This window comes from Peromyscus maniculatus, chromosome 21 (genome assembly GCF_049852395.1).
Source record: "Peromyscus maniculatus bairdii isolate BWxNUB_F1_BW_parent chromosome 21, HU_Pman_BW_mat_3.1, whole genome shotgun sequence".
Classification (NCBI taxonomy): Eukaryota; Metazoa; Chordata; class Mammalia; order Rodentia; family Cricetidae; genus Peromyscus; species Peromyscus maniculatus.
In genome coordinates this window covers 27,353,590-27,376,153 of record NC_134872.1, presented here as the reverse complement: position 1 = coordinate 27,376,153, position 22,564 = coordinate 27,353,590, and the positions used below count along the sequence as shown (strand labels likewise).

Genomic DNA, 22,564 nt, shown 5'->3' with positions numbered 1-22,564 from the left:
GAGTGCAGAAAAATCTGAATTTGGCTCCCAGCACCCATATCAGGCAGCTCACAACAGCATGTGACTCCAGTTCCTAGGGATCCAGTGCTCTTGTTTGGCCTCCATTGCACCTACATGCGTGGGGCGCACATAAACTCATACACATAGATACATAGATACATACATACATACAAATAAATAAACCCTTTTGAAACTTAAAACAGTGGAATGCAGAACAAGGTGATGTGTTCAATATGGCTGCACAGGGAAGAGGAAACGAAGAGGCCCAGGATCCTCCAAGGCCATCTTCTGAGACAAGGCTCAGTTTTAAATAGAGGGCAGGAGGACCGCCTAACTAAGCGGTTGTAGCCAAGGTGTGATCACCTTCAAGGTGGTCTGGCAAACTGTCAACGGTGGGAAATCTTTCCAGCAGACAAGTTTCTCTTCTGGCTGGCACCAGATCTCAGCCGATTCCTTCTCCTAACATGAGATTCCAAGGGAAATTCCAGTTTCTTGGGGTCCATCCTTTGAGTAGCCTGACAGCCAGCCCCAAGGGAGGGACACAGTGTCTCCCTTTAGATACCTTGTCTCCTGTCAGGGCGATTACAGCGGTGCACTTCACATGTGTGCAGTTCAGTGTGTGTCACATTTATCTGGGTGGCTTTTGTCGTCGTCGTTGTTAATATAACAACAGGTCAGGCAGGCTGGCACTCAGAGTCCTCCAGCAGACAGGCAGCAGAGCGAGGTGCCAAACAAAGCCTTTGCCCTGGAGCCCATCACAAGAGCACAGGGCTTAGAAAGCGCTGGAAGGGCGTGGAGCAAGGAGGACCCACGTTAATCATTACCCGCGGCGGCCGGATCTCTGCCCCGCCCCCGCGGTGGCCTGCTGCCTGCCGACCGCTTCTCCCTCTCTGCCGCCACCTGCTACCCGGGCTGGACATGGTAAGCTCGGGAGGTATGGCGGACCCTGAGCGGGGATCGGGAAGTGGGGCGAGGGCTCCGATGCTGAGGGTGCGGGCAGCGCCATCGCGCCAAGGCTAGGGTCACCTCGGGGGCGCTGGGGTGCAGATATGGGAGGTGGCGGTGGTGGCGGGCCCGGAGAGACTGGAGCCTGGCCTGTCTCGACTCCAGGCCCTGTCTGCTGGCGGGTTCCGGAGGCGGGGTGTGGCAGGAAGGCGGGTCTCCGTGGCGCAGTCCTGGCCCTACAGGCTAGCTGGTCCCTTGGGGTGCCGGATCTGGCGGGGGCTCAGTTCTCTCTGCACCCCAGTGCTGCCCCCGGCCTTGCGCCCCGTCCTAGCACCTAGCTGGGATTCTGTGTCCCACCTTGGTGCGGAGGTGGGTCAGGATCTTAGGTCCTTTGGAAAGGGGTGCCCCTGGAGCTGCTAGACCCTGAAACACTTAGCAACCAGCGCGATTCTCTGCACCCACTTTGGAGGAGTCGGGGATGGGAGGGCGTTTTGGCGGCTGTGGCCTGGGAAGGGTCATTGGGGACCAAAGGCACAGACTTGGATAATCAGTAATCCCTCAGCCCACGCTGCCAGAGGCTGACAGAGCTTTGCTAAGCAAACAAGGCCCTTACCCCTCTGACCCCAGAGTTCAGTGCCTTGTCGTTCTAAATTTGGAGGCTCTGGAAAACTCTAAAGAGACCACCCTCTCCTCCCCCATCCTACATCCCACCAGTTCACCTGTACCCACCCCTCCTTTGGGAGCCAAGGCGGGGAAGGGGGGAAAAAACCAGTGGTTTCTGGTGCCCTGTTGCTATCTGGTTGCCTGGTTACAAGGGCCCAGCTTATCAGCCATCGGAAGGGCCGGTCCTGGAAAGACCTCCTTATTAACCACAGTGCAGATCTCTGTTGCCTTCTCTACAGCCATCCCTAGTCAGTGCAGGAGAGTGAATACACACACACACACACACACACACACACACACACACACACACACACACACGATGGTCTGTAAAGCCCCAGTGCTGGCCTGGAACCTGTCATACAAGACTTCTTGCACGAGGAAACGCTTTTTAAACGTTAGTTTGTGCTTGTAATCCCAGCAAGGGGGGGGGGGGCAGAGATAGATGGATCTCCGAGGCTCAATGGCCAGCCAGTTTAGCCTACTTGGTGAAAGACCTTGTCTAAAAAAATACAAAGGGGAGAGGGGGGGGCAGGGCTGGAGAGTCGTTCAGTGGTTAAGAACACTGGCTTCTATTCCTAAGGACCTGGATTTGCTTTCCCAGCACTCACCTAACAGCTCACAACAGCATGCGATTCCAGGTCTAATGTACTGAACACCCCCTTCTGGCCTCTTCAGGCACCAGAATGTGAAGACAAAACACCCTAACACATAAAATAAAAAACTTTTAATGAAACCATTTTTAATTAAAATACAGGCAAATGATATCTGAAGATGACATCTGAGGTTGTCTTCTGGCCTCCATACACATGCATGCACATAACATGCCCCCACCCACACAAACACATACACCAAAATCAACCAACCAACCAACCAAAAAACCTGAAGCAAAAAAATAGGACCCAAGAGCCTATCAGTAAACCAGCCCAGACCCTACCTCCTGGCAGGGTGCTTCCCTGAAAACCTAAAGGCCTGCTCCTTGCTACAGGGCGCCTGTAAACACAGCAGCCAGCACGGGCTAAATTCTCCCCAAAGGTCTGGGGCAGGTTCTTGACTTAAAGTAGGAACGCCCTGGGGCCTCTGCTCTCCTCTTCTAGGCTGGCAAGGCACACAGGCTGAGTGCTGAGGAGCGGGACCAGCTGCTGCCAAATCTGAGGGCTGTGGGATGGAATGAGCTGGAAGGCCGGGATGCCATCTTCAAGCAGTTCCATTTTAAAGACTTCAACAGGGTATGTGTGTGGGGGGGGGGCGCTTACCAGGCCACACTCCGTGTTTATGCCACGTCCTGTTAGCCAAGGGGAAATACATTTCCAAAGTGACCTGCAAAGAGAAGGGCCTTGGACCCTGCCTTCCTGGAACTCCGAAGTCTTTGGAGGAGACAGTCCTCCAAAGGGTAGTTAAGTGCGTGTCTTTCTGAAGGCGCTTTAGTAAACAGCAAAAAACCTGGCAAATACTAACAGCCAGCCCATGCCACTTCCGCCACGTTGAGGATGCTAGTAACTCTAACATCAGAATCGGGGGCAGGATGTCACAAGGCAGATGATTAGAACTCCCTGGAAGAAGGTAGGCCCTCCTCCTGTATCGAGGCCATGATGAGGTCTGGGTCTTCCTTCATTTGATCAGGCTTTTGGCTTCATGACGAGAGTGGCCTTGCAGGCTGAAAAGCTGGACCACCATCCCGAGTGGTTTAACGTGTACAACAAGGTGAGTGAAGCTGGCCCCTCCCCCACCCCCCACCCCGTTCTGCTCCCGCCCTGTACATCTCTTAGGACCCCAAGACTTCCTGAAGGTGTGCTCTTGGAACCTCCCTCACCAATAAGTTGATGCCCGCTTCTGTCTGTCTCCATCCTACAGCCAGCGGAGACTCCCCACTAAGACAGCCAGTCTCACTGCTGACAAGAAGTTCAAACTAGAACACTTTGAACAACTGTGGCCAGACATTAGGAAGGCAAAAGCCAGGAAGCGAAGCCAAAAGGAAGGGCATAGACCCACTGTTAGCAGCACCAATGGCTTTCTTCTAGATGGGAAAACGGGACATCAGTAAACGCAACTCAGTTGTCTGTGCCAGCCAATCAGACTGTCTTAAGAACAGGCTAAGAGCTCTGCTGGACTGTTCATAAAAACATGAAGGATGTGTTTAGGAGCCCACCTTCGGTTCTGATTTTAACTTTTTTCTTAATTTTTTTTTTTTTTTAAAAAACCTTTCTTTAGTGTATGTGTATGGGCACAGACATGCCGTGCACGTGGAAGTCAGTGGACAACTCGTGGCAGTCGGTTCTCTCCTACTCTGTGGGTCCCGGAGGTTGAACTCAGGTTGTCAGGCCTATTGGAGGGCGTCTTTTCCCACTGAGCCATCTTTGCTGGCCCCTGGCTTTTGTTCGGTTTTTGCTCCTGATATCTGGCTGTCAACTTTTTATCCTATTACTGAGGTCATCCTTCATTGTGGAAATTATCCAAGGAAAACGATGTGTAAGCAGCTTTGCACACCTTGCTTAGAGCCGTCAGGAAAAGGGGCCAGCTGCTGTCTTCAGACATGACCAGCAGCAGCCAGTTCCTGTCCCCAGAAGGACTTAGAGTGACTAGCTATTACCCTGCAGTCCCTGGTGGAGCTGGGAACACGGCTGGCGATCCTCGTGCTCTTCCAGGGAGCGCACTTGCCTGCCTCTGAACTTTTGCTCTCCTCTCCTTCAGGTCCACATCACCCTGAGCACCCACGAGTGTGCTGGTCTCTCCGAACGGGACATAAACCTGGCCAGCTTCATCGAACAAGTCGCTGTGTCTATGACATAGAGCTGCCCCTTTTCCTATTTCCTGAGGGGGGGGTGACTGAACAAGGAACCTAGGGAGGGAACCAAGGAGGCTGGCCCTTGGTCCCTGCTGCTTGAAGTGCGCACCACCTCCATTTCGGGATGCGTCCCTGTGCAGGAAGATGTCGGTGTCGATGACAACAGCAGGAACTGAGACCTTTCCCTGTGTCACTCTGCTCATTGTCCTTTTGCCCTAATTTGAATAGGGTCTTCCTTTCTCCATAGGCTTCCCAGTAACTGTAGTGTTCTTTCCAGGCTGTTATCTTGCTCCTGGTCCACCCTTTCTAGTTCATTTTCCAAGTGTCTGTGTTAAAGTATGACATAAAGTTCAATCTCAGACCCCACAACTAAAACAAGCCCCACTGTACTGTGGAAACATGCTTTTACGCCTCCAATAAAACTATGCTGTCCATTGGTTCAGCTTCTAGAACCTTCTTTTCCACAGGACATGCCAAACTGAAATCAATCATGTTTAGCTTTTTTTTTTTTTTGGGGGGGGGGTTTAAGACAGGGTTTCGCTAGTAGCCCTGGCTATCCCAGAACTCACTCTGTAGACCATGCTAGCCTCAAACTCAGAGATGCGCCTGCCTCTGCCTCCTGAGGGCTGGGACTAAAGGTGTGCTCCGCCACCACCCTGGCACAATCATGTTTAGTTTTGAGGGTCCCACCCCCCCGGGTTTTTGTGGCTCTGGGGATCAAACCCAGGACTTTGCACATGCTCGGCCAACAGGAATGGATCTCACCAAGGCCATGGGCCTGTCCCCAGCCAAAATGCAATTGAAACACTGACTCGGTGCGGGCACCCAGGTAGGGTCAAGGTACTGGGTAAAGGGAGGGCGCAGAGTACTCTGCCTTCAGGTTCGTTAATCATGTGGGGTAACGAGGAAGGAAAACCACCAGTTACTAGAGGAGACATGGGCTAAGGGGACACAGAAAATGCTGAGAAAGAAGTATGCCGGTTATCCCTCAGAGACCAGGACTGCTGATGGGCATCGGAATAGGGCAATGTCTGCAAACAGCATGTGACGCTACATCTAGAAAGGCAGTCCGCACCTGTTCCTTCTGCTATCATGGTTGATTTTGTACGAATGAACCTAGATATGCCACGGGGTGCCAGACATTTGACCAAAGAGGATTCTGGGTGTGTTGGAGCAGAGGGGTTCTGGATGAGGTGAAGCTCTAAGTTGGTCCTTAGTAAAGCAGATTGCTCTGATCCAGGTGAGCTTCGTTCCATCAGCTGAAGGCTTATATAGAGAGCAAAAAAAGGCTGCCCATCCTCCTTCCCATAGAACCCTGGACTCCTATTTCAGCTGGGACTATCACTACTTTCCTGACTTCATGGGGCTTGAGCTCTAGGCTGGAACTGCTCCTCCAGCTAGCCAACTTGGCTTCCACGGTCATTGGAACCAGTTCCTTACCCCAAATCCCCTTCTGTGTAGAACGGTCATTTCCAAGACAGTTTCTAATACACTGGCTTGTATCAGAAATCAACATCTTAAGACCTCCAGTTCTGACAGTTTCTGCAATTCTCAGTCTTGGCTGAGGGCTGGGCTGCTGTTACTCGCCAGGGAGGACAAGGCGGTGGAGGAACTGATGGGCTATTTGCTACTGGAGCAGTTAAGGGACAGTTCACACAGGTCAGGTCCCTGGCTAGGAATTCCCAAGGGCAGAAAATGCCCAAGTGACAAAATGCGAAGAATGGGAACCAAGCCCTATTTTTTCTACCCCCGCGTGTATGCCATAAGACACCCAGGAGACACTGGAGCCCTCACTTAGGACCCCTGGCCTGGAGCCTGGTTAGCCTAGATAAGTTGGTATCTGTGCTAGTAATGCAATGGCAATCTGTCTGCACAGCTTACCATCAAGACCACCCAGACTCAGACGGTGACGTCATCTGTTCCAGACGATGTTCCCAAGTGTGCTTGGATCTAACATGGGGTAAAGATAGAAAACATGGGGGCCCGGGCTAGGCTGTTAATGGCCTTCCTAGTCCACTTAACATAGATCTGGATTTAAAAAACGCCAACCCAGGTGGCTCCCCGTCTTCATGAGGCACATCTATCTACAAATGACAGGCAACAGCTTTTCGAAACTAGTTTTATTCTCAGATCAACCAGGGTCACTAAAGTTCTAGGGGAGGGCGCTGAACAGAGACGGGGTAAATGAGTCACATGCAACCAACCCCAGGAGGAAGGCCTGAATCTCCGCAGCAAGAAAAGGCTGTCGAACTGGGCCTGACGGCACAGGCCTGAAAGCCACCTGCCTACTTGGGAGGCTGAGACAGGAGAATCAGAAGTTCAAGCCTACTCTGGGCAACTGAGTGAGAATCTACTTCACAACTAAAAATACAAAATAAAAAAGGGCCGGCTGGCCGGGAACATAGCTCAGTGGTAGGACATTCACCTACTGTGCAAGAGGCCCTGGGTCCAATACCCAGGATGGGGGGGCGGCAGGGGAAAAATGATGCGAAAGCCTGGCTTTTGCCCACCCAGGCTGTAACTGGTGGCCATCAGAGCAGGCCTGCCAATGCGTCTGTCACCACTGGGTATGGCTGAGGCAACTCAGTACCATCAAGAACCACACCAAAGCTGGGCAGCGGTCGTCGCCCATGCCTTTAATCCCAGCACTTGGGAGGCAGAGCCAGGCGGATCTCTGTGAGTTCGAGGACAGCCTGGGCTACAGAGTGAGTTCCAGGACAGGCACCGAAACTACACAGAGAAACCCAAGAAAAGAAAAGAACCACACCAAAGACAAAAAGGTATGCAGCCATCAGCATCCCAGCTGCTCTTCGTGAGTTCAGCCAGGTCTGCCCAGGGTGTAGTATGATCAATCACCTTATATATATATACTGTTGATCATCTTCAAGTGCACGGGTGACAATCTTGGGGTTTTCTGGTGACCAGGGATCTGGTCCATTTGTCAGAAACCACAGAAAAGATAACATTCTTTGCCCACACTCTGTCAAAGTTAGAATGTGCTGAAAGCTTGCTGGTGTTAAAGCTGGGCTACCTGAACCATAGGAGGCCTTCTCTTTCTTATTTAGAACAGAACGTGACACTCAGCACTCATTCATTAACCAGGAGTGTTACAGGCCCCCAAATCAAATGATGGGCTTTTGACTGGTCAGACAGAGCCACGCTGTCCAGTTGGTGGGGGACCACCCAGATGGCTAAACCATCAGAATGTTCTGGAACAAGTGGATGGAGAGGAGGTCAGGACCAAGGTCCCAGAGAACTAAGGGCCAGGACTATAGACCTCCCCCGACAGACATAACCACAGTTCCAGGAGACAACTAAGCTCCCTGCTGAAGTGCCCGGTGTCGACACATTCACAGCGTACGGAGCGATACCCGCAGCAGCCTGGACATGATGGCCCCTGCTGCAGGCATGTCACAATACCACCACCAGGGATGAGGTGCAGGGGGTGGGTGGGACGGGGGACTGGTCACCAGGTTCCCATTCAGCACCTGCTGTACTTGTGATCTGTATAAAATAACACAACCACCCAATAATTACAGTTTGGGATGTTTAATGATTCAATTGCTTTTTATGAGTTATTGCTGCAGTCAGGAAAGGGCATGGAGATGATGGGAGGTTAGAGAAGACAAAAGAGTTTTCAAAGAGGCGAGTACCATTTTCCAAGTATAAAACTGGTAATATTAAAAGGGACATGGTAGTATATTCACAGTACTACCTACGTCTACTACAGAAACAAGACAGTACAGTGTTTGCAGAAGCTACTGTGGTACCTAAGCCACATGACACTAGACATCCTACCCACCCGACACCAGCTAACACGGCATGCACACACAAAGACACACACAGTGAGAGGAAGCCTGGAGTCACACTGAAGTCCCTAATCATCAAGTGGCTACAGCAGGTCCCTCTGAAAAACACCATCACCCCACACCGGTGCTGTCACGAGGGAGGAAGGTGGCTCCGTTCCTGGCTCCTCTGAGACTACTGAGGACCTGATTCTCCATTTGAGCCACTGGCAAGCCGGTGGTGCCTGCTGGGTGGTCCCTGGTCCTCTCCAGCATGACGCACTGTAGGCCCCGAGACAGTCCTGCATAGCTCTATCCACTGGAAGTCTCTCTCTGACACATCAGAACACCAACCATCCCTGGACCCCACAGCGCACTGCAGCGCACACAGAAATGGAAGTGGAAATACACACTTGCCCTGCAATGAGCCAGCTATTAACAGTTATGGGGGGCAGAACAGTGCTGAGGAACACGTCCCGAGGAGGGGGAGGAAGAGCCTGGTGGTTCTGACTCTCTCAGCCAGCAATACTCGGGAGTCCCTGAGAAGGGGAGGGAACAGAGCAAGGCTCCTGCTGACTTGTCCTGCACACGGACACACCTCAAAGACTGGTCCGTTTCTGCCAGGGCCTGGGTGAGCAGTTAAGTCTGCTACTCACGGCTGGGGAGAAAGGCACATGGTATGATCACCACAGCAGGACAGGGGCTCGGCCGAGATCGCAGCCCCCATCCCTGAAAGGGAGAAGTGAGTGGGAAGTTGGCACAGGGCTTGGCCCTGTCCCTGCATCACCCTGAGCAATCAGTCTTGGGAAGGAACCCCAGGCCCCAGGGGTAATGGCTGCAGCCACGCCTTTCTACTCTGAAACACCTCTCTTGTCCTCTGCTGCTTCCTGTCAGTGGGGGCTGAGGAACATCCAGTACCTGAAGCTCAGACGCCATCGCCATCGTACCTTTGGAAGCTGAGTAAGGGGGGAAGGGCAGGAAGAACGCGCTGATGGAGGAAGCGTCCCCTGCACATCTTCACACTCACTGGGGCAAGTCAAGGACACTTGGGGAGTGCTTCCTTCAATCAAAACGGGCTCTCATCACACGACAGATTAAGGCAATGCGGAAGGGGAGGGCCACTGCCCACATGGGCGCACAGGTGCTTACCTACACTGCTAGTCAAGAAAACACGGGAAAGGGTCTGGTTTCGGCTCAGCAGGCCCAGGAGAGGGCTCGGGCACGATCTACCCCTACTCCAGAGAGGTGGCACCGCAGCCGGAAAGCCCTAGATTCTCTGACAACATGTTCTTTTCCTACCCTACAGAGATAAGAATGAACAAGGAGAGTATCACTGCCAACAGGCTTCTCCAAAGATGGCAGCAGCCACGGCCAAGCGCAGAAGACAAAGGAACACTTCAGACCCTGCTAAGGGAAGATGCTCCACTTGTGCCAAGAGAGGCCAACGACCTGGCCCACCTGTGCTGGGAGAAGTACAACAGGCCGCCAGGGGAGCGGTCCCGAGAGACAAGTGACATCTCCTGAAGCAGAGGCCGAGATCACCTCCTGCCTGGGACACAGTACACCCACCTGGGGAACACAGTACATAAATGCCTCCTGCCCGACAGCCAAAACATTGGGCTGAGGTAGCTAAGACACCCTCTTGCTATCTCGCCCTTCCCTAAGCAATCAGGACAGGTCAGAGCCACTGCACGATGATTAAGGGAAGACGATGCTAAAGACATTAGAGAAGAATCCGGTTAAAACAATTCCTAGGGTAACATTTATAACCAGGGCAGACTCATTACGCAGTGGAATCCTTCAGGGTCTTCACATTCAAAGCCACCAAAGGAAACGAAAGGAGTCCTGAGGCTGAAGCTATCTTATGGTTTATCGGATTTGTGCTCTAAGGAGCAGGTCCAGACGTCAAGTTGCATGTGGTCTGTTCCAAATGCCAGGAACCTTCTGAAGGCCTGAAGCTCCATGGAACTAACAAGGGTCCAAGTTCTCAGCGGGGCTTTGGAGAACCGTTCATCTGGCTGCCCTGGGTCACAGGGTCCGTACTGTAAATGCTGTCCAAGAAGACGGAGGATATTTCTGAAACCAGGTTCCTGTCAACAGTTGCCTGGGCCATGCCATAGATGGCACCCTGCAAATCCAACCAGGGACATGTAATTAGTAGTGTAAGTATAGCCGCCATTCATGTGCACCCAGCCCCATCCAATCTTTCCATCAGAAAAGCAGCTGCCTTGGGAGATTTTCACAGGTGCTTTCCAGCCTGCCCTCCCAAGAAAAAGAACTACTCTATGGGATTTATTGGGTTTTTTGTTTGTTTTGTTTTGTTTTTAAAGAGCTCACTGTCTTTTCTGTGTCAAAAGTTTCTTTACAGACAGGACAAGAGCACCCCTGCTTGGGTTCAGCAGCTTCTGCTTTCTGGCTCATCTCAGATAGGCAAGGGAGCGAGGGACCAGCAGCAACATTAGCTGTGGAGGAGTGTTTGTGCACACTGACCTGAGGCACACACAGACTCCAAACAGTCTGATGATTTCGGGTGCCCACAAAACTCCTGATATTTCTAAGGGGGGATACCGTGGTGTCCTTACCATTCCTGTGGTCTTAGCTTTGGGATTCTTCATGATCTGTGTGACTGATTCCCGGATGTCCTTTAGGAACTGGGTCGCCACTCGCTTCCGAGTGTGCACTAATGTAATGCAGAAGTGGATGCTGTGGGAGAGGAGAGGGAGTGAGAGGGACAGACTCTGAGACAGAGGGAACCCTAGAATAAAGCCACCCCGGGGGAGGGGGCCCTGGCGGACCCTCTGAGCTGCTGCTGTTCCCAGCCCTGGGGTCAGAGAGAAGATAAGATTCTTCAGCATGACCAAGAGCCACCGTAACAAAATAAACACTGCTGGCTCTTCTCTCCTGTCCCCACCCCAGAAACTGTCCGTGGTGGCTCCTTAGATCACATGTGTGAGCGCAACGGTGAAGAAGAGGCTTTCATCTTAGAGGGTAAGCCCTGGGGGGGGGGGGGGGGGGAGAACCATAGAGCTGGGTCCTGAAGGACTTCGATGCTCCTAAGGAGCCCTAACTCGCTCTGGGGAAGGATGGGGTTGGCGAGGCCTGTCACCTGTGGGAGGCAGGCTGCAGATGTGAGGACAAGCAGGCCTGTGTGATCAGGAACCTGTTAGAGGGCTTTGAGTGAAATACACATCACCCAGGTAACGGTATCTGTCAGAGAGCTGACAGCTACGGACAAGATGGAGCACAGAACAGAGAGACCAGGGAACGAACAGAGGGGAACCTCACAAGTGACATCGTGTCTATCTCAGGAGGCTGGGGAACCTTACAAGTGACATCCTGTCTATCTCAGGAGGCTGGCAGCCAGTTCGACTAGAGCTTAAAGCAGAGCATTTTGTTTCTTATGTCTACAAACTCCAGTGGCTGCAATGTGCTGGGCTCTAGAGGCTGAACTCCGTACACCAGGCTACCCTGCTACCTCAGCTCTGAAGGTCATGAAATGAAGGGAGGGGCAGAGGCTTTCAGCATTACCTTTTTGGGAACTGCAAGTAGTTAAAATTCCACCCCTTAGCAGCCATCATATTAGACAGTCGGTAGATGTCAAAATCGTGGGAGCCCAGAGCAATAACTGACAACTGAGGATCCCCAAAAATGAAGATGCTTTTGATGGTTTCCAGTCTAAAGATAAGCAAATGAAAAAAGAAATTGAGCCATATCCATTCCTCTGGTCTTAATCTCAGTTGACGAACACAGCCTGCTCTCCCGGGACGTTAGTCTCCTACACCAGAGTCCAGGCTGGCATGGGCGACCCTTATGGAGATCAAAACCCCAGACAGAACATCAGGAACATTTCAAGGCCCAAACTCTATCCAGAACCACTAGCTTCTCCCAGTCCATCCCACCCCTAAGTCACAGCCCAGAATGCAAGGGTCTCCTCCCCACGCAGCATCTGGTAAGGGGCTGGCCTAAACCCCAGCCTATCAGGAGACAGTTAAGGAGTCAAGGAGTGTGTTGTACCACCAGGCAGAGAGATGCCGCGGGCCAACTAGGAGAAGGAGCAAGAGACAGAGCAGAACCCGTTTCCCGCACATACTCTGACTTGAGGTAGCGAGCCGTTTTGATGATCTGCTTGGTAGCTTCCACATAGCCGTTCTCGCCGAAGTGCATCAAGGCGGCCCAACAGGCCGCAATGATGCCGCCGGGCCGCGAACCGGCTATGCACGGAGAGGCGTAGATGCCACCCTGCCAATCGGCGCCAACGAAGAACTGGTACCTCCTGTACTTCTCGTCAGAGTACAACAGCACTGATGAACCTTTGGGGGCGTAGCCGTACTGAGGGGAGAAGCAAAGAGGTCAGCGTGCGGGTGTGTCCGGCCACCGTCCACACTGTCCACACACAGCCAAGCCCGAGTTCTCACTGGGTTCCGCGTTCTCGTTGTCAGGGGCAAGAATCTGAGACCCAGAGGAAAATTAAGACTAGGCTTCCTCCCTCTCTCACTCAGCCTTTGACTTTCCTTACTTAAAACCTTTCCCTGGGAAGCAAGAGCCATAGCATCTACCTAAAGTCCCAGCACTTGGGAGGAGGCAGCAGGAGGATCAGGAATTCAAGGCCATCTTTGGCTACATAGTGAGTTTCAAGTCAGCCCAGGCTATAGAAATACCTTGTCTTAAAAACAAAACAAGCCGGGCGGTGGTGGCGCATGCCTTTAATTCCAGCATTTGGGGGGCAGAGGCAGGCGGATCTCGTGAGTTCAAGGCCAGCCTGGGCTACCAAGTGAGTTCCAGGAAAGGCGCAAAGCTACACAGAGAAAAACAAAACAAAACAAAACACTTTCTCTGGGACAACAGCCAGCCTGGGCTACCAAGTGAGTTCCAGGAAAGGCGCAAAGCTACACAGAGAAAAACAAAACAAAACAAAACACTTTCTCTGGGACAACATGTTAGTATGAAAATAAGGCTAAATTTCTAAAAAAAAAAAAAAAAAGGCCAGGAAAAAAAAAATGGAACCCAAGTCACTTGGAAGCTCCAATTATAATCTGAGCTGATTCTCATCTCCTTTGCTTGACATTACACTTTTTTTTTTTTAAAGATTTATTTATTTATTATATACACAGAAGAGGGAGCCAGATCTTGTTACAGATGGTTGTGAGCCACCATGTGGTTGCTGGGAATTGAACTCAGGACCTCTGGAAGAACAATCAGTGCTCTTAACCTCTGAGCCATCTCTCCAGCCCGACATTACACTTCTTTTTAAGAACATACTGGTGTTTCAAATGCAAAACTACTTATTCCACCTTGGGATGCATGTGCAACTCGATTCCTGCAGGCCTCACTCCCAGACCCACACGGAAGTGGTCCGTTAAAGGGGAGGACACAGGAGTGGTCCATTAAAGGGGAGGACACAGGAGTCATTCCAGTGGTAAAGCAGACACGGACTGTGATTACAATTTTATGGTAGATCATTTAGAGTCTGAAAAACAAGTCTTCACTATGATTGAGTTTTAAACAAGCTCTAGAAATACACTCAAAACAAGGTACATATCCCTGTAGCCATTAAGATTTTTTTTTCCAGAGCTGGATATACTTCCTTTTCTAAAAATTTACTTATTTAACTTTATGTGCACTGGTGTGAAGAGATCAGATGCCCTGGAACTGGTCCAAGTTACAGACAGTAGTGAGCTGCCATGTGGGTGCTGGGAATTGAACCTGGGCCCTCTGGAAGAACAGCCTGTGCTCTTAACCACTGAGCTACCTTTCCAGCCTCCTGGATATACTTTCAAGAGTTGCCAACTAAGACAGATTTCATTTCAGCCTACCAAGGGTGGCAAACACAGACACATCAAACATTGTTAACCAGTTGCTCCTGAACACACAGGATTCTTTTTTAAAAGGACTCTGCTATTAGCATACTGTCACTTAGGTTCAGGAACTCCAGTATCAATCCTCCTCATCTTTAATAACCTCAAGACTTCAGAGACTTTTGGCACAGGGGCCCTGGCTGTATAGTCAGTCAGTTGACAGGGAAATACTCTTAGCCCAGTATGAGCAAAGGCAGGAGCTCCTTTTCTCCATGACTTGTCATCTCTGCACTGTAACCACCACCTGATGGCTGACCTGACTACTGTGGTGATGTTGTGTCCCCCAAAATATTATGCACCCTAATAAACTTATCTGGGGTCAGAGAACAGAACAGCCACTAAATAGACATAGAGGCCAGAAAATGGTGGCACTCACACCTTTAATCCTATCACTTGGGAAGCAGAGACCTATCTGGATCTCTGTGAGTTTAAAGCCACACTGGAAACAGCCAGGCATGGTGACTCATGCCTTTAATCCCAGGAAGTGATGGCAGAAAGCAGAAAGGTATATAAGGCATGAGAAAGGTATATAAGGCACCAGAAACTAGGCTGGTTAAGCTTTTGAGCAGCACAGTTCAGCTGAGAGGCATCCAGTCTGAGGAAACAGGATCAGCTGAGGAATCGGCAAGGTGAAGTGGCTGTGGCTTGTTCTGCTTCTCTGATCTTCCAGCATTCACCCCAATACCTGGCTCCAGGTTTGTTTTTATTAATAAGACTCTTTAAGTTTTATGCTACAGATGACAGACAAGAGTCAGAGTTGACTTTATACATTGCTATGTGTGCTGGTTTGAATGAAAATGGCCCAAGAGGCTCATAGGCACTATTGGGAGGTGTGGCCTTCTTGGAGTAGGTGTGGCATTGTTGGAGGAATACGTCACTGGGGTGGGGGGGTTTGAGGTCTCAGATGCTCAGGCCAGGTCTTTCTGCTGCCTGCAGATCCAGATGTAGAACTCTCAGCTACCTCTCCAGCACCATGTCTGCCTGAATGTTGTCCTGCTTCCCACCATGATGATAATGGAGTAAACCTCTGAACTGTAAGCCAGCCCTAATTGACTGTTTTCCTTATAAGAGCTGCCATAGTTGCTGGGGGGCAATGGTGCACGCCTTTAATCTCAGCACTTGGGAGGCAGAGCCAGGCAGATCTCTGTGAGTTCGAGGCCAGCCTGGTCTACAGCCTGAGATCTAGAACAGGCACCAAAACTACACAGAGAAACCTTGTCTCGAAATACCCAAAACAAAGAAACAAACAAACAAAAAAAGTTGCAGTAGTCACAGTGTCTCTTCACAGCAACAGAAACTGTAACTAAGACAGCACACATGTGGGGAGATTAATGTTTCAGTCAAGTCATTTTGCGGAGAATAGCTACAATCACCAACTGTCAGCAACCGGACACTTCCTTGGCTCACCTTATGAGTATCTGCTGAAATGCTGGTCACACCTTTCACCCGAAAATCAAACTGTTTCTTCAGTGGGTACCCTGCTTTCTCCGTGAAGACAATGAGGAAGCCTCCAAGACAAGCATCCACATGAAGAGGGATTTTATATTTGACAGCCAGCTAGTTAAAAAGAACATATGAGAATATAAATAAACCCTTAGCAGGATGTGAGTGGAAAGACAGGCTACTCTGAACTATATCCCGTAGGTGTTAAAAAGTGGCTATGTAGCCGGGCGGTGGTGGCGCACGCCTTTAATCCCAGCACTTGGGAGGCAGAGCCAGGCGGATCTCTGTGAGTTCGAGGCCAGCCTGGTCTACCAAGTGAGCTCCAGGAAAGGCGCAAAGCTACACAGAGAAACCCTGTCTCGAAAAACCAAAAAAAAAAAAAAAAAAAAAAAAAAAAGTGGCTATGTATATATTTATTTGAAGACAGGGTCTCGTGTATTCCAGCCCGGCCTTGAATTTTTCTGATCCTCCTGCCTCAGATGACCAGCATATGCTACCATGCCCAGTTTTATGGGGTGCTGAAGATCAAACCCCAGGCTTCACACTTGCCTGGGGTGCCCTCTACCAACTGACCCTCAACTCCAGACCCCAAATAGTTACTTTTAACATTGTTAAATGAAGTCTTGTTTTTCATGTATACTTAGTCTTGAAAAGAGTCCATCTGCAATGCATTTCATGTAATTTGTATTTAAATATGCCTTGACCTCAAGCTCCCCCGACCCCTGCCCCTGCCCCCACCATGTGAGAAATAGCAGAGCTCTCAGTTAACAGTCTCTGGAGGGAAGGTCCTACTTCAGTCATTATGTGGTGGGAATCTAAGAATCAGTGCTATTTCAAAATACCTGGGTTAAAGGCGGCCTGGGTCATGTACTACTCTTCTCCTAACCCAGATGCCAGTGACTCCCACAAGAGTGCAGGGGCTTGCCTTCGGGTCGCTGAGTGCCAGCGATCCCTGGTATGTCCACACCTAAAGTCAGAACTCCTCTTCACAAAGCCCTGCACCATCACATCTATCTTAAGTACTGATTGGCACAGCCCACATTTCTCACCTTGGCCACTTCAGGGATAGGATCTATCACGCCATGAGGATACTGTGGGGCAGAACAGACCAGCATAGCTGTGTTCCTGGAGATGGCTCTTCTCATTGCCTAGGGAGTTTAAGAGAAGTAAGTCTTGGTCACAGCTGCTCACGTTTCAACTGTAAGGACAATATGGACCACTGGCTTAGAGTCCAGGTTCCCAGGGGCGGCCTCTGCCTCTTCTACACCCTGGGAAGACTGCCTTCTGCTAGGAAGGGTGCACCCAAGTCCACACGGAAACACCACCCGAGAGCAACGCAGCTGCTATGGAAACAAACAATACTGAGTGGGGAGGCAAAGGAGCCAACTGTGAGTCCCAGCCCCACAATCCATCAGTGATGACCTAGTAAAAACTTGACTTAACCTCGCAGCCCACGAGTTCCAATAATGGGACAGCTTCAAAATGAAAAGTTCCTCTACACATGTGTGAGACATAAAAACATGCTCAGGTCCGTGAAAGGGGGTGTTGGGACGAGTCCATCCATACTCATCTTACAAATGAAGGGAAGAAAGTAAAGGACTTGCAAGTCAACTCTGGCTCTGCACCATCGGGGACCAGATCATCCACCTTTCAGTACTCAGCAACCTGGCTGGCTGTCACACGGCCAGTCTGGTTTCTGCTCTGGCTGGCTGCTCTAGTCTGAGCAGGGGAGTCCATCTGTGTGCAACTGGAGAGGGGTCCCTGTGACATTATTCTGCCCCTTGAGCCTTCAGAGGACTCACCCGCACATCCACCTCCATGTTCTTGTTCTGTGAGACACGTACGATCTTCATTCCAAAATAATGAGCTGCTTTGTCAAAGGCCGCATGGGCACTCTGAGGAGCCACACTAGGTGATGAGGGAAAAGGGACTAATGAAACGTAGAGCACACCAGAATCCAGGAGAACACTGCAGCAAACCGTCACCAGTTCAAATTCTGATCATTTTTCCTCACACTACTCTGTTTATATTTCCTTGGTGTAAACAAGAAGAGACGTACTGATTTTTCTGCAATTTCTTCCTACTATTTGGGACATTTAAAAATGTTCAAAAGGCAAGAGGAAGGAAAACTCAGGAACACAAAAGGACACAAAGCCTAAGTTGCACCAGACAGGAAATGGTCATCAGACAGAGGGTTCAGAGGAGGGTGTGTGAGTGAGGCAGACCCTCCAGAGGACCCCTGAGAGAAGCAAGATTCGGAGAGTAAGGCTGCCCAGCAGAGACGCAGAGGCAGCAGCCAGGCCTCAGGCAGAGGGGCCTGCCAACCCTGAACAATCACCAACCTACGGAAAACTCAACTCTGTCCCTCCTCCGTGGTTACAAATCGTTCTCAAACACTGTTCGAAGAGGAAAAGAGCCACGGTACATGTTTGCTTCCACACATCCCCATTACTCCACTCTGGCCATTACTGCTTCCTTTAAGGGAGACAACTCTCTCCACGGACTAAGCGCCAAGCACCAAAGGTTGGCGTGTGAAGATGAGGATGGCAGCCAGGGTGGTTTTCCTCGGCAAAGCGAGTCAGTCTGGCGACACATTCAACAAAAACTTACTTAGTTACCTATGCTTGGAGAAAAAGCAAAACACAAAAACATTAGCCTCAAAGGTACAGCATCAATTCCCTGTATAGAAGGTGGTCTGAGGAGATGGGTCAGAGGTTAAGAGCACCGGCTGCTCTTCCAGAGGTCCTGAGTTCAATTCCCAGCACCCACATGGTGGCTCACGACCATCTGTAATGAGATCTGCTGCCCTCTTCTGGTCTGCAGGCATTTATGCTGTATACATAATAAATAAATCTTTTTAAAAAAAAAAAAGAAGGTGGTCTAGAGGAAAGTCAGCCAAGAACCAAAATGACATCCACACCAACGGCAATAATAGTAACTAAACCTAAAAAAAAAATTATCTTTAAATTCTTCCTTCTAGCAATAGCTCTCAGGGGGAAATGTTCCTGCTGAGCGCTTGGGGTGGTCTAAGATGCTTCAGAAACATTCACCGAAGTACGGGACAAGGACAGTTTTCCTGAGGTTCTGGGTAAATTAACGACAGAGGACTCAGACAGGGAAAAGGATGCCATTCTTACTGACAGTGTCCAGTGTGTTTAAGCTCGTGTAAGCAACTGCTCCATTCAGAAGATGACTAGATGAGAAGGGATAAGGCTGAGGGGTGGGCCAGGGAGAGAAGGCTGGCATTGTAGGAGGAAGAGAAGCGGCAAACAGACTGGGCTCAGCTGACACTGCACTGCCCCAAACAGGCATTATCAGAGGGGAAACACACACACACACACACACACACACACACACACACACACACACACACACACACACACACACATACATTTCTGGAGTTTTGATCCCCTTCTCAAAGGCCAAGTCTCGATAAGCTTTGCAAGCCATCAGGATGCTTTCTGTGCCCCCAGAAGTCACCTACACAAAGAAAAGAAGACAGGAGTAAGTTAGGGATCGGGGAGGGATCAGGAGGTACAGCCCACTTTGACCTTAACAATGTCTGATGCAGAAACAGACCAGGGTGTGGGCCATGCTGCAGAGCAGACACTGTCCATAAGGACAGTGTGGGTCAGAGACCACAGGGATTACAGGGTGTGCCAGTGTCCAGCCATTAACACTTCAGAAACTCCACTTGATGTTCAGTAAACGCACCCTATTACCTCACTATCTTTTAGTAACAGCTGAGCTTGAATAATTTCCTACCAAGCCAAAGGCTCCAGCACTGAGCCGGTAGGATCTCATCTTAGACTCAGCATCTGTGAAGAGTCACACACTCTTGGGTTCACCATTAGTTCTGTTGATAAGAAGTAAAGCGTTCTGTATTTTGGATTATACATTCATTAGAGTTAGAATGAAGAATGAGTACTAAACTTTCCTAACATTTACATACAGGATAAAAATACCATTGAATCCCAGTGGTCTAGAGTTACAAAGAAGGCCGGGCGGTGGTGGCGCACGCCTTTAATCCCAGCACTCGGGAGACAGAGGCAGGCGGATCTCTATGAGTTCGAGGCCAGTCTGGTCTACAGAGTGAGATCCAGGACAGGCACCAAAACTACACAGAGAAACCCTGTCTTGAAAAACCAAAAAACAAAACAAAACAAAAAAAAGTTATGAAGAAGATTAACTCGGAAAATTTAAGTAATTTTTTTTACTCAGGAAGCCTTTCATGAAACATGTGACCATCTTCCTCCCCTAAAACAGCTCACAGGATGAGGACACAGGAACCTTGTCTGTAGATCTCTATGCTGGACAGACAGATTGCTAGTGGTTGAGATTAACTCTGCTAATCAGCAACACCACCCCGTGGCCTGGCCTAAAACCTCAGCGTCGTCACATGGGACACCAGGACAGCTGTGTAGAAAGCTGGGCAAGTACCAGGCCTTACACGCTTACCAAGCCCGACAATGACCTAAACAAAACATTTCCTAATTCCCAGCCATCTGCATCATGTGTCCTGTCTTCGGGACAGAAATTCAATTATGGAATAAGAAAACAGAGGTCACAAGCCACTTGTGTCTATCAACTTCCTTCACAATACATTAAAAAAAAAAATCACTTTGAAGTATGTGTTTAAGAACATAAAACACTTCCTTTCAGTTGTGGCTGAACTTGGTGGCATTTATGCAAGCCAGCCCACGTACCTGTAATCTGTTTTTTTTAGTGTATGAATTTGCCCTCTTATCCACTGTGAAAGAGGTGAATGAGTTCATATAGGAGAAGGTATTCTGAAGCAAGAGAAGAAGGCCTCAGAAGTGTTTAGGACCCACAGCTAGGTTCAGTCTAAAGATTCCCCTTTAATTTGGCTCCATCTTCTTGCTTCTCTCAACAGCGAACCCTTTTTCAGCTCATCAAGATAGACACGCAGAGAGAAGCAGAGACAGAAGAGAGACTAAGGTGGGGGGGGGCAAGGAGAGCACGCTATAGAAGTCTAGACACAAGGAGAGAGAGAATTGGACATCGTCCTCCCTCCTGGTCCCTGCCACACCACCACAGAGGTTTCACTGCAGCAGTGTGACGTCCACAGCTGTATCTGTGCGTTACTAGGGAAGACCTGAGAAAGGGGGACAGCAGCATCAGCCCAAGACTCCGCGATAACCGCCACCAAGCACGGGAAGAGAAATCTACGGGACAGACGTCACACACAGGCAAGGAGACAGCAGCACAGGACAGACTCGGAGGTGACAACCACACAGTGCCCAGCCAGCCCTGGAAATCAGGGAGTCAGCCAAGAGTCTCATGAGCACACCCTGGCGGGAGTTCCATCTTCAGGAAACAGAGCTCTCCTAGCCTCCTCCTTTCTCTGTGTAGTGGACACGACTGATGGGGAGCAAGAAGTAACATGGAAAGACAGGACAGCACACCTGACCCCTTTAAAGAGGAAAGATCTCGGGGACTCGTGGTGGAGAAAAGCTCAGTATACACCCCTCTTTCAACTGCGCAGAGAGAACGTCTCATGGCATCTCGGAAGGTTCTAATCGGGGAGGAACAAAGCTCCAGCCAGCCGGGCAGGCATCAGCACAAACAGACCATCAGGAGAGACCACGGCAAGAACCAAGACGGAGCAAATGGCGACCGCTGTAAACCTGGGGGTGGGGTATGAAAACTAGAAGGAGACAGCTGGAGGTGCTTCCTTATAACGGTTTCTCACCCTAGCACTCCAGTTCTCAACCTGTGCGTTGGGACCGTCGGAAACACGTACATTTCCGATGGTCTTAGGAACCCCCAACCATGAATGTACTTTTGCTGCTACTTCCTAACTGTGATTTTACTACTGAGCGGTGGGTGTCTCACTTCTCAACCCACAGGCTGAGAAGCACTCACCGCTCCAGTGCATGATCATAAGAACATAATTCAGGACAACAGGAGACAAAGCCAGACCACAGAACAGCAGATGAGGTAACAGATCAACAACCAAAGAGCAAATGGCCCTCACTGGGGAGTAAGTATGTCAAGAACAGCAAGAGACAGAATAAACACCCCCCGAAATAAAAAATTCTGACTCGGAAAAAAGATCTGAGATACACTTAGTGAATCCAGATGGTAAAAAAGACAAGGACAGAGGGACCAGCGCCCTCTACACTTAGAGAGCTGGGTGGTGCTGCCAATGTCTGGACGGCTGGAGAGCCGAGGAATCGTGCAAATACTGGATAACCTAGAAAAGATGTGAGGGTGGGCTGGAGGGATGGCTCAGTGGTTAGGAGCACAGGCTGCTCTTGCAAAGGACTTGGGTTCAATTCCCAGCACCCACACGGCAGCTCACAACTGTCTGTAACTCCAGTTCCAGTGGATCCGACGTCTTCATATAGACATACACGCAGGCCAAATACCAACACACATAAAAATTAAATGAATAAATTAATTAATTAAAAAAAAAGATGTGAGGGCAAGAAAGGATTCAGAAGGAAGGGGCTTTCTATTGATTTAGGTGTGTCCCGAAAGAAAAATATGATGTAAGAAAAATATGATGATGTGTTGCTTTATTTCCAGCAACACACAGTAATAACCTAAGTAACTTTCCTAAGAAAAATCACTAAAAAGTTTGATAAGGCATTAAAAAAATTATATCCATCACTGAACTAACACTAAGAATTATCTAAACCCTAAAACAAAGTACAACCCAACTTTCTACAAGACAATCTGCCAAAGCCAGATCCTCCCCTCTAACAGTGTGTCGACCAGGGGTTTACCCAAGGTCACAGTACAATGGGAGACTGCAGAAAACCCAAACTCCCGGTTGTTCCAGAAATAAACCTCACTAGTGTGAGAGAAGGTGGCTCTTTGCAACGTGACACTGAGGTTAAGAAAAACACTTTCAAGAAAAGAAGATGCAGAAAAAGCCAACACACCTACAATCACAGCACTAGGGAGTGGGAGGCAGGAGTTTCAGGAGTTCAAGGTTACCCTCAGCTACAAAGCAGGTTCGAGGCCAGCCTGGGCTGTGAGACAATCTCAAAATACCAAAAGGAAATGGGGGTGGGTGGGGTGGAGAGTAGATAAATGCCAATCTATAGGATTCGTAGTGAGAA

General features: G+C 49.8%; 2 protein-coding genes across 3 annotated transcripts in view; one reads left to right on the top strand and one right to left on the bottom strand.

Annotated features, from left to right (window-relative positions):
* The first annotated feature begins 788 nt into the window (after window positions 1–788).
* On the top strand, window positions 789–4,827 carry Pcbd1 (pterin-4 alpha-carbinolamine dehydratase 1). Its single transcript, XM_006972698.4, has 4 exons — window positions 789–921; window positions 2,703–2,834; window positions 3,229–3,309; window positions 4,297–4,827. The coding sequence occupies exons 1-4, from the start codon at window positions 919–921 to the stop codon at window positions 4,393–4,395; spliced, it is 315 nt and encodes a 104-aa protein (XP_006972760.1). The 5' UTR covers window positions 789–918; the 3' UTR covers window positions 4,396–4,827.
* Window positions 4,828–7,923: 3,096 nt separating this feature from the next.
* Sgpl1 (sphingosine-1-phosphate lyase 1) overlaps window positions 7,924–22,564 on the bottom strand; it is a 52,338-nt gene continuing 37,697 nt past the window's right edge. For both annotated transcript variants that reach the window (XM_042266528.2, XM_006972700.4), the window contains exons 8-15: window positions 18,865–18,953; window positions 17,276–17,381; window positions 16,523–16,621; window positions 15,438–15,587; window positions 12,266–12,504; window positions 11,704–11,850; window positions 10,758–10,878; window positions 7,924–10,303 (exon numbers count right to left, since the gene is read on the bottom strand). In XM_042266528.2, the coding sequence (XP_042122462.2) occupies window positions 10,163–10,303; window positions 10,758–10,878; window positions 11,704–11,850; window positions 12,266–12,504; window positions 15,438–15,587; window positions 16,523–16,621; window positions 17,276–17,381; window positions 18,865–18,953 (1,092 nt within the window). In that variant the 3' untranslated portion in view covers window positions 7,924–10,162. The remainder of the gene's footprint in view (window positions 10,304–10,757; window positions 10,879–11,703; window positions 11,851–12,265; window positions 12,505–15,437; window positions 15,588–16,522; window positions 16,622–17,275; window positions 17,382–18,864; window positions 18,954–22,564) is intronic.